At 50.3% G+C, this 14,892-nt stretch overlaps 1 protein-coding gene across 1 annotated transcript; it reads right to left on the bottom strand.

The window, feature by feature from the left end:
* Positions 1-1,821: 1,821 nt before the first annotated feature.
* On the bottom strand, positions 1,822-9,987 carry LOC137442786 (zinc finger and SCAN domain-containing protein 2-like). Its single transcript, XM_068141768.1, has 2 exons — positions 9,949-9,987; positions 1,822-4,203 (listed from the first exon to the last, which is right to left on the bottom strand). The coding sequence occupies exon 2, from the start codon at positions 3,565-3,567 to the stop codon at positions 2,164-2,166; it is 1,404 nt and encodes a 467-aa protein (XP_067997869.1). The 5' UTR covers positions 3,568-4,203; positions 9,949-9,987; the 3' UTR covers positions 1,822-2,163.
* Positions 9,988-14,892: the final 4,905 nt, after the last annotated feature.

Raw genomic sequence — 14,892 nt, 5'->3', positions numbered from 1 at the left:
GTATTGCTGTGCTGCCTCTGACAGCACCTTGTGCCTTTCCCTAAACCCCTCCTCCTCTTCCGTTGCTGTCGGTGAAGCATCAGTGCCTGCACCGCTGCCTCGGGGCCAGCAGCCCTGTGGTGGATGTCTGCATGCCTATTCATTGGCCTTGGGCATGGAGAAGGCCAAGCCTCCTCCCCTTGCTGGTCGGGTTGCCCCTCACAGTTCCTTGCCACAGCAAGCTCAGTGTGGGGCCAACCCCTCTACAATTTCACTCCCTTCATACAGAACAAAAAAAACAAAAAAAAAAAAATACAAAACAAAAAAAAATATACAGAGAGAAAAGAAAAAAGGGGAAAAAACCGTTTCTTTAGCATGGAAACACATAGGTGGTCATGAGAGCAGTGTGGAGGATGTTCCTCTAAGACACGGTCGGTAGCATAGCAATAAATGCAAGCGTAGTAATTCTGTTACACTGAGCTTGGCATGCTTATACTTTACAAACAGGAATGAGCTAAAGCAGGGTACTTTCCTGTACCAAGCACTGCAAAACTGCAGTCCCTGGACCACCAGTACCCCATGTATCAGTTCACACTAGGACATCTAACGGGGAAATGGTTTTTGGTTAAAGCAGGTAAGGCCACATTTTTTCCCATGTTTTTGGTGATGTCCTGAGTTGGAAGATTCATAGAGTCATAGAATGGTTTTGGAAGGAAGGCCCCTCAAAGATCATCCAGTTCCAAACCCCGTGCTGTGTCATGGGCTGAGTTGAACCTGCTGCTGTTATCCCACCATGCTGCAGTCATGCCTGCTTCCTGTTTTGCCTGCTGCTTCTGGGTTCTGGGGTCTTGGGGGGTTGTCTTTCTGCAGGCATGGCAGTGGAATGGGTGGGAGTTGGGTAGCTCTAGGTTTGGGTTTCTGTTCTATGCTGTTTGTTTTTTCCCTGTATTTCGCTGTGCTGCTTCTGCAAAAGGCTGAGCTAAAGTAATCAGGCATTGCATTATTAGATTAATTAGGTTATTAGCTAAGGTAATTGCGTGTTGTGCTTCTGATATCTTACATTAAACTCTTTATCTCACCCCTAAGCTGTGTGTGTCACTCTTCCCCTCACTTTTGTGTTAGGGGAGCAGACATGTTAGCCCTTGCGCTAAACCTTTACAGACATCTCCCACCAGCCCAGCTTGTTCAAGGCCTCATCCAACCTGGCCCTGAGCACCTCCAGAGAGTGGGCATACACAAACCCCCTGGGCAACCCACCCCAGCATCTCACCACCCTGTCAAGAATTTCTTCCTAATCTCCAGTCTAAATTTGCCCTCCTCAAGCTGCAGTTCCCTCCATTCCCTCTTGTCCTGTCACTCCCAACCCTTGTCAAAAGTCCCTCCCCAGCTCTCCTGTAGCCCTCTTCAGGTACTGGAAGGCTGCTTTAAGGTCTCCCCAGAGCCTCCTTTTCTCCAGGCTGAACAGCCCCAACTCTCTCAGCCTGCCCCCATAGATGTTTTAAACCAGCAAGGACAAGTTTGGGAGAAGCTACCACAGACGAGTAATGGGCAGCATTCCCACTGGAAATGCCTGGGAATAGCCAGAGCAGTTTTGCATTACTCAGCTCTCGTGTCACTCAGGCTTTGCATGCAGAGCTAGGACTTACTGTCCCCTTTGAGATTTGGAAAAGAGCAAGGAAATACAAATAGGTTCAAGTCCAGCTCCAAACTCTTAGACTCAAGATTTGTAAGCACCTTGTGAAACACTGAGTAAACACACTACATTCATGAAAAATCAGGGGAAATAATACAAAGAGTTCCTTAGACTACTCGGTGTCTAACAAGACAAAGTTTTGAGTCAGAACCAACCTGGAACTTTTTATTTTGACTTTAGTTGAGAAGTTCTTTTACAAGCCTCATTCTCTGAGTTGTTATTTTACCACATACCCACTATCCTTGATTCACCCAGAAACTGGTGCCTGTTCCTCTGGCTTTCAGTACACTTCCTAAACTCCCAGGGCTTAGCTCTTAGGCTCAGCTTCCTGTTTCCAGATCTCCTCAGTGTTTTTGTGCTGCTGGGGTTAAGCACCCAGCCGTGACACTAGTTTCCAGTCAGTCTCTTCCAACCATAATTCTTACCACTCACTTTTTCCAGGTACCTCTAAGCACTGCTTCTGTTTCCTGCTGCGAACACCTGCTCCAGCCCTACGGCAGCAGTGAGAGGGAGCTGAGCGTTCTCCTCCCCACAGCACATCTGCAGTGCTGCTTTGCTGTGTGGATTCTGAGATGCACTGTGAGCGTCGAGCTCTTGCGGAAGCACTTCCCACACTCGCCGCACTCATAGGGCTTGGCTCCTGCATGGATCCTCAGGTGGGCAGCAAGGGCTGAGCTGTGCCTGAATGTTTTCCCACACTGCTCACACTGGTAGGGTCTCTCCCCACGGTGGATCCTCAGGTGCATGCTGAGTGCTGAGCTCCGTCGGAAGCTGTCCCCACACTCCACACAGACGTGAGGCTGCTCCTCGGCATGCAGGCTCTGGTGCCTGGCCAGCGTGGAGCGGTCACTGCGCCTCCGGCCACGCTCAACGCACTGGTAGGGGCTGGGCAGGAGGCCACCACGGTAGGCAGGCAAGGCCTTTGCGCTGTGGGTCCGGCGGTGTGTGGTGAGCGCCGAGCTCTGACTGAAGCCCTTCCCACAGACAGGGCACTTGTAGGGCTTCTCGCCCGTATGCGTCCGCATGTGGGTCACCAGCGAGGAGCTCTGCCGGAAGCGCTTCCCACACCGGCTGCAGGCGTAGGGCTTCTCTCCCGTGTGGATCCGCTGGTGCCGAATGATGGCGGAGCTGTCCCGGAAACGCTTCCCACACTCCTGGCACTCGTGGGGTTTCTCTCCAGTGTGGACTCTCCGGTGTATGATCAGGGAGGAGCGGTCGCTGAAGCTTTTCTCACACCTAGGGCAGCTGAAGGGTTTCTCCCCCTTGTGGCTCCTCTGGTGGACAATGAGATGAGAGTTCTGGCTGAAGCTCTTCCCGCACTCGCTGCAGCGGTAGTGTCTCTCTCCCGTGTGGGTCCGCTGGTGCCTGATCACGTTGGACCTCTGGCTGAAGGTCTTCTGGCACTCGCTGCACTGGTAGGGCTTCTCCCCCGTGTGGATCCGCTGGTGTTTGACGAGGTCTGAGTTGCGGGTGAAACTCTTCCCACACTCGGAGCAGCTGAAGGGCTTCTCTGCCAGGTGGATCCTCTGGTGCTGGCTCAGATACGAGCTCCGGCTGAAGCTCTTCCTGCACTCGGGACACTCGTAGGTTTTCTCTCCCATCTGCTGAACCCAAATGGCACTGTCCCTATACGTGAGTGGGTCTGGCTTGTCCCCAGCAAAGAGAACCTTGCTGATGTGAGCTCTACCACTGTCCTCATGCTCCCAGACTTCCATCTCACAGGGAATTACCATTCCCTGGCTCTTTCCTAAAGATGTCTCCACTTCACTTTCTGTCTCTAGCTCCTGCTTGCAGTCCTGTCTTTGATCAGCTTCCTCAAGGGTACTTCCTATGAGCATTCTGGAGGGAAATTGATGCAGCTCAGCTCTCACAGGACTTCCCTTTGTGTCACCCATGGTCTTGTCACCTTCCAGAGTGAACAGTACTAACAATGAACATGAGGTGAATGCAGCAGGAGTAAGCCCTCAGGTTTAGTTTCAGGTGATCTGCAGATTTCAGCAGACACCGCCACACCAAGTCCCAAAGTCGCTGTTCTTTTTTAAACACTCGGGACTGAAAAACATTTGCAGTACAAATAAAGTTACAGCACTGGCCCAAGGCATGCCCCTCAAGGCAGTGAAATAACCAATAAACCACTAGAAATAGTGTCAGGGTGAAAGGAACAAAAAGCCACACTTTGGTTATGCCTCATAACCTTCTAAGTATAGTCTCTGTTGAGAAGTACACAGGATTTGGTTTTCTTCTGGATAGGGTCTTTTGGAAAGGGTATTACATACTCCAGGAGTGGTTTTGATCTTTATCATACCCTGCATATGAACCTTCCTGAAAGCAGAATCCACACAATATGAGAACAGGAGGCAGGATGAGTAGAGACTACACACCACATTTTCAGCTCCTCCCTTTCCAGACAGCCTCTACTATTCTCTCACCCTGTGAGCAATCTCTCTACTGTCTTGCTGTTTAGCTTCCTCTGGACACAAAACTGTTTCTCTTCATCCAGGAGGTTAAAACCAACTCAGGGACTGCAGCTCCTGATTAGAGGAAAGAAAACAGATGTAGTAAATACCCATTGCAGTAGCAGTGCTATAGAGTGAGATTACAGGAGAATTATTTAGGAGACAAACGCAGCCTAGACCAAGAGAAAATCATACCCAGCAGCATGAGTCAGGCTCAGACTGTTCTGCCACACACACCGCTGTCTGGCTTCAGTAACCAGGGCCAGCTCCTGGAGCAAAGCAGGGTCAGCTGCATGTGTGGTGGAAAGCATATCCCTCCTGCTGCACTCCCAGACCAAAAATGCCCCCTGCTGATTTTTGTGTAAGAAAAATAGCAATTCCTCAAACCATTTTCTCTCCCTCACTCCTCTTTGTAGTGAACTAAATGGGACCATGATGCAGTTAATGCAGTTCTGTTCTGCAGTCAGAGGGAAAACGTTACCTTCACAACAGGGCTGCTCTCTGCCTCTGTCTGGAGTCCTGTTTCTCGCCTTTACCACAGGAGTATTGTGCTTGGTTGCTCTCAGTGGCCCAGTCAGCCATGTACAGGTTTGGGTGAAAGAAGAGATTTTGGTCTGCTCATATACTGTAGACAGTAGCAGTCCAAAGGCAGAATTTCCTATCCTATGTTCCAGATGGGTGTTTAGAGGTGAGCAGCAGAAGCCAGCCACACAGACCTGTTTATGCATGAACACCATGGTTTAGCTTGGCCAGTTCTGACGGCCAGTGTGCGGTCCCCTTCTCAAGGATCTCTTTTCAGAGCAGAAGCATGCTGTGTGGGAGTGGGGATGGAAAATTAGGTCACCCAGTTAGCTTTAGCACTGCATTTGTGCAGTGGTATTTGTATAGAGGCATTCTGAGATGCTGAGGGCTCAGTGATGGCCTAGCAATGTACAGGTTACAGAAAGAAAATGCTTAAGGGCTGCAGATGTGATGCCAGCTCTGCAGTTTATGGTGCTGCCCAGTTTTGGTCAGATGGGAGTCCCACCATGAGGCTAGGAACAACTGTACAACCACTCATGGCTGGCTGTTCCTAAGAAACACAGATGTTAAGCCACTATCTCTTTCTTACAAAATGAGAAACCAGCTGAGCTGGCTACTCAGTGGCACACCAGAGGAGAGGATCACAACAGAAGTAGGTTGCCAGGCCCGCCTGAGTGTAGAGGGAGAGGAAGATCTCCCCACCTGCCTAACACCATGGTGGTAAAAGAAGGCCCCTGAAAAAATGGAGAGCTAAGGTTTTGCTGGCTTTGAGTCAGCCAGCTCCTTCCTGCTCCCTGCCACCTCCTCCACAGTGAATTCAGTGGGCATCCCCCCTGGGGAAGAGGCTGCAGAGACTCCTCAGGCAGCAGCTGCAGGCTCTGATCCCACGTAAGAGGCAGGAAAGCTGAAGTCTCTTTTCCCCTAAGCTCCCCTCCTCCACCTATGAGGCAGGGCCACTCTGCAGACAAGCCTGACCCTGCTGAACCAGCCCTGCTGATTTTAGGAGGACAGAAATCTCTTGGTTTGGTGCCCTCCTGCTACCATTCAAAAGCTGCTGCAAACGCGTGGTCAACACGAACCCTAAAATGGTGAGTGAGCACCGAAAGAAGGCAGAGAGCAGATGAGGAAGGCACCTGGAGCTGTGCAGGGCCACAGGCAGGTTGTGCAACATGGCAGAAAGGCAGGCTGTGTGCTGGGTGGGAAACAGCTTTGCCTAAGCAAGATGGGAGCACCTGAGCACCAAGCATGGATGAGGCACTGGTCTCCAGAGCAGCCATGTGGACAAAGCTGAGTCTCTAGGCAGTGTCCTGGCTGATGAGCTAACCCAGTCCTTACAAGGCCGAATGAGGGAAATCACTTGTAGCATGGAGAAGCCACAGGTCACACCAAGCTCCTGTGACAACACAGACAACAGCCCCAAAGGAGTTGCCCAGGGGCAGGTGAGCCACCACTGAGACCAAAGGTCTTGGGAAGACAGGAGAGGCATGGAGAACAGAAAGCCACCAAACCCAAACATCTTCCATGGAAGCTTTCTCTGAATTTGGACCTGATGGCACAGCAAGGAGGGGGGCAGATGCCACTGCCACAGAAGTGGGCCATGGCCAAACTCAGCCTCAAGAAGGTGGTTGCCACTGCTTTCCCCAGCAGAAAGCCAGCACCAGGGAGCATGTGGCCCAATAGTAGGCAGGAGGGGGGGCAGATGGAGGGATGGGTGGGAGGAAGGAAGAGGGGTGTCTGTGACACCAGCAGCCGTGTCACATCCCCCAGATATCCTGCATAAAGGGCCAGGAGAAAGACACAAATAGATGGACAAAGCAGTGCAGGGGGCACTCCTGGCAGCACAGGGGCTCAGGCTGTTACAGGCTGTCCCAGTTCCAGATTTCAATCTCCAGAGCTTTGGTGAAGGTCCCTCAGTCACGTACTATCCCCAGCACACTGCACACCTGCAGCTGGGAATGCCACTCTCTGACCAGGAGTTCCACCAGTTCCTCAGGTCCCTCTGAGCTGCTCACCCTGCCAGCACTGCCTGCCTGCCTCAGACACTGTGCGGATGCCAGAAACCCTGGTTCAACGATTGGATGAGCACGAAAACCAGAGTTACCCCTGAGGATAAAGCTGACCACGATTCCCAAGGACAGGCTGATAGATGGAAGTCCTGCACAGTTAGCTCTGGACCTGATCACTGCAAGGAGACAGACTTAGGAGCTTGCAGGGAAGAGGAGGCCTAGCAGTCCCATGATGAGAAGACACCTGCTCATGAGCATCCTCTCTGACATTTAGCTGCATCCAGATGTGTCCCTGGGACCAGCCTCCTCTCACAGCTTGGGTCATGGAGATGACCAAAAGGCAGTGGAGTTTCTTGCTGCAGTTCTGGGAGGCACCCAAATAGCAGGGGGTTTCCATGGAGGGATGTCAGTTGACAGTGAGGTTATTGCTGAGGGCTAGTGGGACCCCAGCACTGGAATTATCACTGAGTCTTTGTCTTTATTTGCCTTTTCCTAGGTCACATATGCTCTGCACTGCCAGGAACAACTTTCTTCCCCAACTTCTGCACCTTTCCACCACAGTACTAGGAAAAAGTGCTTCATTGAGGTGAGCTACTTAGCTATTCCTTGACGACCATGGTGTACCCTGGGCAACAGGCACAAGGAAGACTCCTGAAAATGAGGAAGTGGGAAAACAGGAGGCCAAAACACAAGGATGACAGTAAAGAGCCACAGGCAGCCCATCTTCCAGGGGCATTCAAATCACACTGACTAGGTTACATAGATCCACTTGGAGAAGAGATTTAGTAAAAGGTATTCATCAAGAAAATGAACCCCTGAGAACCACCTCAGCTTTTATCTCCAGTTTCCATTCCCAACCAAGTTGAGACAAGGTTACAGGAGGAGAAAGGATGATTCATGCAGGCTAGAAGGAAAGTAAAGAGAAAGACAACTGTGAGTAACAAGAGACTTATGGGGGGACTTGATAAGGAAAGGAGAAGGCAGCTCCTGACACCCACTGCTTCTACAGAAGGATGTTTTCTCTACAGAGGACTGTATGCCCAGGAGAGAGAAAAATCAAGCTGAGCAGTAAACAAGCCTTCAATGAAGTGACCATGGGCAGTGATGGTGTGTTGTCCAACATCTTAGTGTCCAGCCCCTTTTCCCCATGTCTCCCACAACTGCTCAGTCAGGCCACTCCAGCCCTGAAGTGGAAGTATCTGTCATAGCCAAAGAGGTTACAGCCAGTGGCCAGCAGCAAGGACAGCTGCCCACCAGTGACATCCAGGATCTCCTCCCAAGGCCACAAGATACTCTCCTGTGCAAAGTTCACACACTTCAGCAGCTGTTGATGAAGGGGATGGAGTAGGTGAGGAAGACTTGCAAGCTGCTGCCCTGAAGCTGCTGGTGGCCCTGAAGAATACAAGTGTGTCTCAGCAAGCAAGCAGCACTGATCCAGGGCAGTGAAATGTGAGCAGCAATGGAGGATCGGCCAGGCCAGCAGCGTGGGAAACAAGGGGGAAATCCATCTTTTCCAAGTTCATGGGAAAACCCAGGCATGTGCAATGGTAGTGCTCAGGATTCAAAGAGAAAGGTTTATCCTTTTGGAAATAACTGTATTGAACAGCTACTGTCCTCTCCCAAGCACACCATTCATCCATTGGTGTTTAGTCTGGGAGGTGGCTATGCATAAGCAAGGCAAGATGGGAAAACAATCATCTTTCCAACTTGGGGCTGTGCCACCACCACCGCTTCTGTGTCGCTGGCAGAGAGATGGGGTCTGTTGTGTCAGCAAATGCATTCATTCACGTGAGAGCACTGCCCTTTCTTCATCAAATACTGGTGTTTACACTCAGGAGCATTAAAGGAAGAGTCACCTTTGGAGGTATGTATGTGAACATACACACAACACACACATATCAGGGCTGCTCTCTACATGCAGGAGGGCCTTACCCTGCAAGGGAACTACTGCTCTGCAGTTCTCCTTGTATTAGTGTTCACACAGTTGTCATCTACTTCTGAAATGATGGTGTGAAACATACAGAACATTAAAAACCTCATATTAAGAACCTCCTCTTGTCTCTCAGAAAATCAGAGACTCTGAAGTGCTGTTCCTTTTATACTGGACATACCTGTAACTAAATATATGTGAAGCTGCTTAGGGCCAGCACTTGCTGCCCAAAGTAGTGGGAACTCTTCAGAGACCAGCTCTGTTTTTCTAAATCTCCATTCAGAATGGGTTTAGAGCTACCTCAGACCTATGGGGAATCCCCTATTCACTTCTCTTTCTGCATGCTTTCTTGCAGTCTTTTCCACTGAGAGCTATGAGAAGAAAGGAACCAAAGGCAGCTCTCCTCAAGGATGCACCAAGCAGGCACTTCCCCATGGAGAGGGTGGGGGATGCCTGTTAAGTGACACAAACACAGCTGAGTGAAATGTAGGCTTGTCTCTATCCAAGGAAGTAAGTCGTTAGAGGAAGAGCTTCTTTGAAGAAGGCTCTCCATTTGTCCTGAGAAGCATCATCTTTCCTGAAGCCGAAGGTAGATCACAGGTGGGAAATGTGCAAACCTTTGAACAAGAGTGTTGGCTTGCTTTCATGAAGGACTGTCCAGTGCACAGTCCTTATTGGGCGGGATCCCTGACCAAACGCAGGCTGCCCTGGCCTCACCCTTGCACACCAGATCGCTCTCTTCTCCCTAGAAAGGCCAAAGCTGCCAGATCCCTGCCTGTGGCACCAGGGCTTCAGGTCCCCTACAGCTGCGTGGGCAACGACAGCTCCTCCAGCCCCAGGGACAAGGCACCGCCAGGGGAGTTCCTGCAGCAGCCCTGCTTGTCGCGACCGCCCACCTGGAATCGGTAGACGCCCGAGGCTGCCAGATTTGGTCTCAGCACACCAAGCAGTTTTCCTCGTCAGATCGCTCCGATCGGGCCCTCCACGATTCAACAGCCCCCTGCCGCGGCCCCCGGGCCATTCGTCGCCTGCTCTCCCTCCCACCGGATGGGTGGGGGCAGAAGGGAGCGAAGGCGGCGGAGCCGCTGCCTCCGCAGTGTCCGCCGGCTGCTCACCGGCCGTGCTCGCGTCCTGCGGGCGCGGTCCGCTGCCACCTGCCCGCCCGAGGGCCGCAGACGGATGCCCGACCCCGTTACTCCCCCAGCCCGGCTCCCTCGGGCGCCTCAGCCATGTCGCTTTTGGCTCGGCAGAGCCCGGCGCCCCCAGCCCCTTACTTGGCGGAGCACCGCTCGCCTGCCCCGGCGCCGCCTCGCTTTTGTTGCGGCGGCCGCAAAGGAGTCGCGCTCCCCCCGGCCGACTTACCGGGGCCGGGGCCATGTGCGCGGCGCCGGGCGGAGGCCGAGCAGGGGGCGGCTGCGGCGGCAGACGGAGGCCGAGGCGGGGGCAGCTGTGGCGGCGGGCTCGAGGGAAGGGGGCGGGGGGCGGCGGCACTGCGGGGCCGCTGTGCGGAGGGGCGGCGCGGAGCGCTCGGCTGGGCTCGGCTCCGCTCCGCTCGCTGCTGCTAACCCTCGGCAGCGGCTCCGCCGGAGCTGTGAGTGAGGGTTGAGGGGCGTGCGGCCCTGGTGCGCCGCGCACGGCCGCACCCGGGAGGGACAGTTCCTCTCACCGCCGCGCTAGAGGGCATCAGGGGAGCGTAGACCCTTCTAAGCCGGGGGGCTTAGGGGCCCTGGACGGGTAGCCAGGTCACTGTCATCCGGGGCGCCCCAGTGTCCTTCAGGTGGACCTGGGAAGGCCTGCGAAGGGAGTGGCTGAGCACAGGTGAAGAAGGGGCGGCAGCAGAGCGGGTTTGAATCCTGGCAGGTACACGAGATGCGGTGAGAGCGTCGGCAGCATCCGCGGTGAGAGCTCCCTTCGCATCTCATACCATTCCGGACATTGCTCTCTAACTCCTTCCCCTGCACTGTGAGGCACCTGTGCCCCCAAAAAAGTGGAGTTTACCATCAGACGACAGAACATGGCTTTTCTGAGCTGTATTAATTTCCCACTCCCATTATAACAAATAAAGTCTTGCAATATTTTATCTGAAGCTGAGGGCAAGGGCAATTACCTCCAGTTAACAGTGTATCACGCATCAGTCTGCACTGATTTTCTGTCTGCCTGAAGGTTAATGGCAGCAGCAACTGAATACATTATATAGCAATGGGGGAAAAGGGAAACATTACCCATTCAAATTTAAATGCCAAAGAAAGTTGCATCAACGAGAAACCCTTATTTTGCTTCTGTGTGATTGTACGAACATGGCCGGATCAGTCTCCTTAGATCTAGCCATACAAGTCCTCACCCTCATTTCCTTTTTAATCTCAGTGGTAATAGGGTCACTACTTTCTAATTTCCTTGATGGCTATGATCTTTGTCACACACATCTTGAAAGCATGTTCCTTCAAGTACTTAAAAACACCTTAGTTGTTAATTAAGGGGTGAAAAAGCCAAACCCACTATATATTGGAAAAGAATAAATAACTCTGAAATCTCACACATGAAACCAACAATTCCCAATTCAGTGAGTCCGATTAAATTTCCTTTCTTTGCCAGTGTTCTGAAACAGCTGTTTGAGTTTTTCAAAGCAGACTAAAGCTGAGTCAATTATTCCATCTCTCTCTGAAATTAACAGATTTTTTTGGCTAAAGTTGGCTACTGTTGGATGGAAATCTAAGTTATTTGTTTGCCCATTAGGCACAGACTTCTTTAGCAAACAAGATCTGACTAATTATAGATCTGTTACTCAAGAGGTTTTCAAACAACCCTCAGATATGTGGAAGAAGCAACCAGAAACTGTTTTTTTTTTTTTGCAAGTAACCTTTGAAGCAAGGAAAGCATTAAAACATCCTGAAATACACAGTAAAAAGGTTGCCAAAGACCTTACTCTGCCCCCGGAACAATGCCTTGAGGCCTGGGAGAAAGTCAGGTTAATTTTCCCACAACCCCAATCAAGCTTGCTTTTCCTGACTTGCAGTTGTGTAACTGAGGAGTGTCGTCACTTTCACTAGCAATGGAAGGGTAATTCCCTGACTTCTCCTATGAGGCATTTGTATTCCACTGCTCAGTGGCTGTGCCTCCCTGATCACACAGGTTTCAGCAGCCAACTAGGCAGTAGTTCCTCTTAGAGCTACACATGTGGCTCTGGAGTCATACATGTGGGAGAATATAGTGCTGAAGGCAGCAGTGTTCACATGGAACTTAACCTGCAAAAGTATTTCTGTCTTCTTTAATTTTAAGATAAGGGTGAGAAGGTGTGAGGCCAAGTCTCAAAGGCAAAGGCCCACCTAGTCAAGCATGCTGTCTCCAGCAAGCAGTCACTGAGCTGTTGATAAAGGAACACAGGAACATGCTGTAGTTCTCCTAAAGGTGTTGCAGCAGAACATTAAGTGCAAGAGGGCAGTAGGGAAGTGGGGGGAAAATTACCTTTAGCACTGCAACATAACCGTTCCAAAGCTAAGGAAGAGAAGCGACAGGTTGGAAGGAGGAGTTGAATACTCTACTGAAGCTTCATATCTAAGACAGCAAAACCTCTATTTATCCCTGTAGTGCTCTGGTACAACACAGTGGCCACAGAGTTCATCTCTCAGGATTAGGAAAGGTACCTCAGGATACAGTGTGGTACCATTGGACATAGTTTCTTCTCTTTGTAGAGGTTCTGCAAAGTTAAGATCACTCTCACACTTTCTTGCCTCAACATTGCATGAGCTGCTCTAGTGGTATGTGAAAACAAGTGCTATAAACAAAGTCACCATTCAGACATGGCCAAAGAGGAGACAGCAAAGCGAACCTACATTTAAATCTGCTCCCAGTGGGACAGTAAGCAGACTGTTTACTAGGACATTTTTACCTTACCACCGCACATTTTTACCTTGTCCTGGACACAATCCAGGCTCAGCTCCTACCTGCTCCTTACAGAACTTGCCTATCCTCACCTACTTCAGCACCAACATGCCCCCCACCCCCGCTTCCCTCCAGCAGTGTCTTCTCTTCATGGGAGAGCTGCATTGGTCCTTTTAACTGCATAGGCAGAGAGGTGGGAGTCCTGGGGAAGGAGAAGCCAGAGAAAGTGAGATGATTGGTGATCTTCTGTGAGAAGATGAGCTGAGTACTGGGTGAGGGAAAGACTGTGGATACTGTCTACCTAGACTTCCAGAAAGCCTCCATACCAGAAGAATGTTTTTTAGATCTGGTGGCTTTTCAAACAAATCTCAGATATCTTAATAGCATTGTGACAGTTTTAGGCTGTGCCTTTAAGGAAAAGGACAGCTACTGAAACCCTCTAGCGGAACACTGGTGTAAAAAGGAAAACAAAGATAATTCTAAACGAATTTCATTGGTAGATCAGTGGGAATGTAACTTTAAGGTTTTACTCTGAGTTCTGTCTGTTTCAGTCGCAGTCTGGACAGCTGCTGTCTTTCTGCTCTTCCTGGCAGTTCTGGCCTTGGACTACTGAGATAAGAAACTGATTCTTTTCTTCCCTTAACAACAGCTTTGAACTAACAGAATTTCCCTTAATATCCATTTTTCTCTCTAATCCTTTTTGGGAAGGGGGAAAGGGGGCTTGGGGGGGAACCCTCCTCCATCCGGGGGAGTTTTCTGTGTTACATTCTTTGCTGTATATTTTTGTCTATGCTGTAAATACTGTATATTGTGTATACATTCATTGCATTTCATTCTGCTTGTAAATCCAGCCCTTTCCCGTTTTGCTTCTCCGACTGAGTTAGCCGTGGTTTGTGTGTGTGGAGAGAACTGAACTTTTCTCACTACCACATAGCATTTTTCAGCAGACTTTGCAATACAGGATATCTGTGACTAGATGTTACCTGATGGATTCTCACCAGTCAGCCCTTGAAAATGGTTGAAACTCCTGTTCTTTGACCCACGGCTCACTACTCAGCCCCCTTCTCTGCCTGGCAAACTGATTTAGTTTTTAGTAAATTGATGTGCTGGAAATATGATAAAATGTGAATATGATGTGTTAAATATAAAAAACTACCTTCCCGAGCCAGTTGGAGCCAGGTTCGTTGGCCTGGTCGATGGGAGGTTAATGACACACCACAGGATGCTAATAAATGGCAGAGTAACAGTCTAGAGAAATCAGAACTGAGAACACAGAGGAGCAAACTGGAAACTTCTCATACACACAAAAGAATCAGCAGTGCTGCCTGGGCAGCGAAACGGAACCCTGGGGTTCAGCATGGAGCTAACCAACAGGTGAACAAGCTATAACCCTGAGGAATACGCAGTGAATCGGCGTGAGCTACTCACAAACCACCCAGCTGTTAACCACCAACACCTTTGTGGGATGAAGCAATGCTCTGAGTCTGTATTTGTAATCCAAAGGGCAGGAATAATCCAAAAGTTGTATCCCAAATCAGAGGAAGTGAGAGAGAGGGAGACGCTGCTGTGATGGAGATCCAAGCACTATGCTGCTGGGACGAAAGAAGCTAATTGCCCTGAAGACAGGAACAAGTGGGTGATTGTCAGGAAAAGAACAGAGAACATGTGGCTCTCTAAGTCTTCCCCTATAGGCTCCCCTTTTGCAAACTGAAGGGCCCAATGGCATATTAGCTATTCACATGCTGCCAATCAGTTCCAAATGTTGTCTGGCAGGCAAACTGCATAGCCTCTGACATGTGCAGTCGCGCCTCTGAAATGTGAGGCTGGGGGTCCAGCTTCCACCCCCTCCAGGCAGCCTTAACGGCAAGTGCCTATTGTCTCCTCAACCTCAATCCAGACCCTGCAAGTGGGGAGGGAGGAGAAAGGGCAGTGGCTCAAACAGATTTAGCTGGCTTGTTAATGCCCCTTCCAGGACACAAATGCAGACACAGGGGGCATAGCAAGATGCTCGGTGTTAGATTCCCTAGAGCATGGCCACAGGGAAATGCAGACAGTGATCCAACACCGCACTGTAGTCTCTGCCAGAAAAGCAAAGCTTGAATGTATCTATGCTTACTTCAGATTATGGCTGCAGTGTGCATGAGTTCTATTCTTTGCTAGGTTGATATTTTTAAGAAATAGCTCATTTAATGTTTTTTCTTTATCTCTGAGTACTCATGAAGCTGCTCCATGTGCATAGCTTATGCTTGCCATTTACATTTTTTCTATACCCATGTGAGGCTGCTGAATTCTCTTAATCTTATCAGATTTCAGTGCACTTTGCACTGCTGTTCTGCTACCTCTCAAGACCAGGCCATTCTTTACTCCAGTTTGAACTGGTAATGTGAGCTTTGCTGTGTGATTCCCTGACTCCTTTACAGTGACAGC

The sequence above is a fragment of the Melanerpes formicivorus genome, unplaced genomic scaffold, assembly GCF_026170545.1.
Source record: "Melanerpes formicivorus ecotype bairdi unplaced genomic scaffold, bMelFor1.0.p_v2 SCAF_8, whole genome shotgun sequence".
NCBI lineage: Eukaryota > Metazoa > Chordata > Aves > Piciformes > Picidae > Melanerpes > Melanerpes formicivorus.
Note: the sequence above shows the minus strand (reverse complement) of the source record. Positions and strands in the feature narration are given on the sequence as shown.

What these genes read in the sequence shown, in the direction of transcription:
- LOC137442786 (XM_068141768.1), bottom strand. Translation starts at nt 3,567, where the DNA reads ATGGGTGACACAAAGGGAAGTCCTGTGAGAGCTGAGCTGCATCAATTT.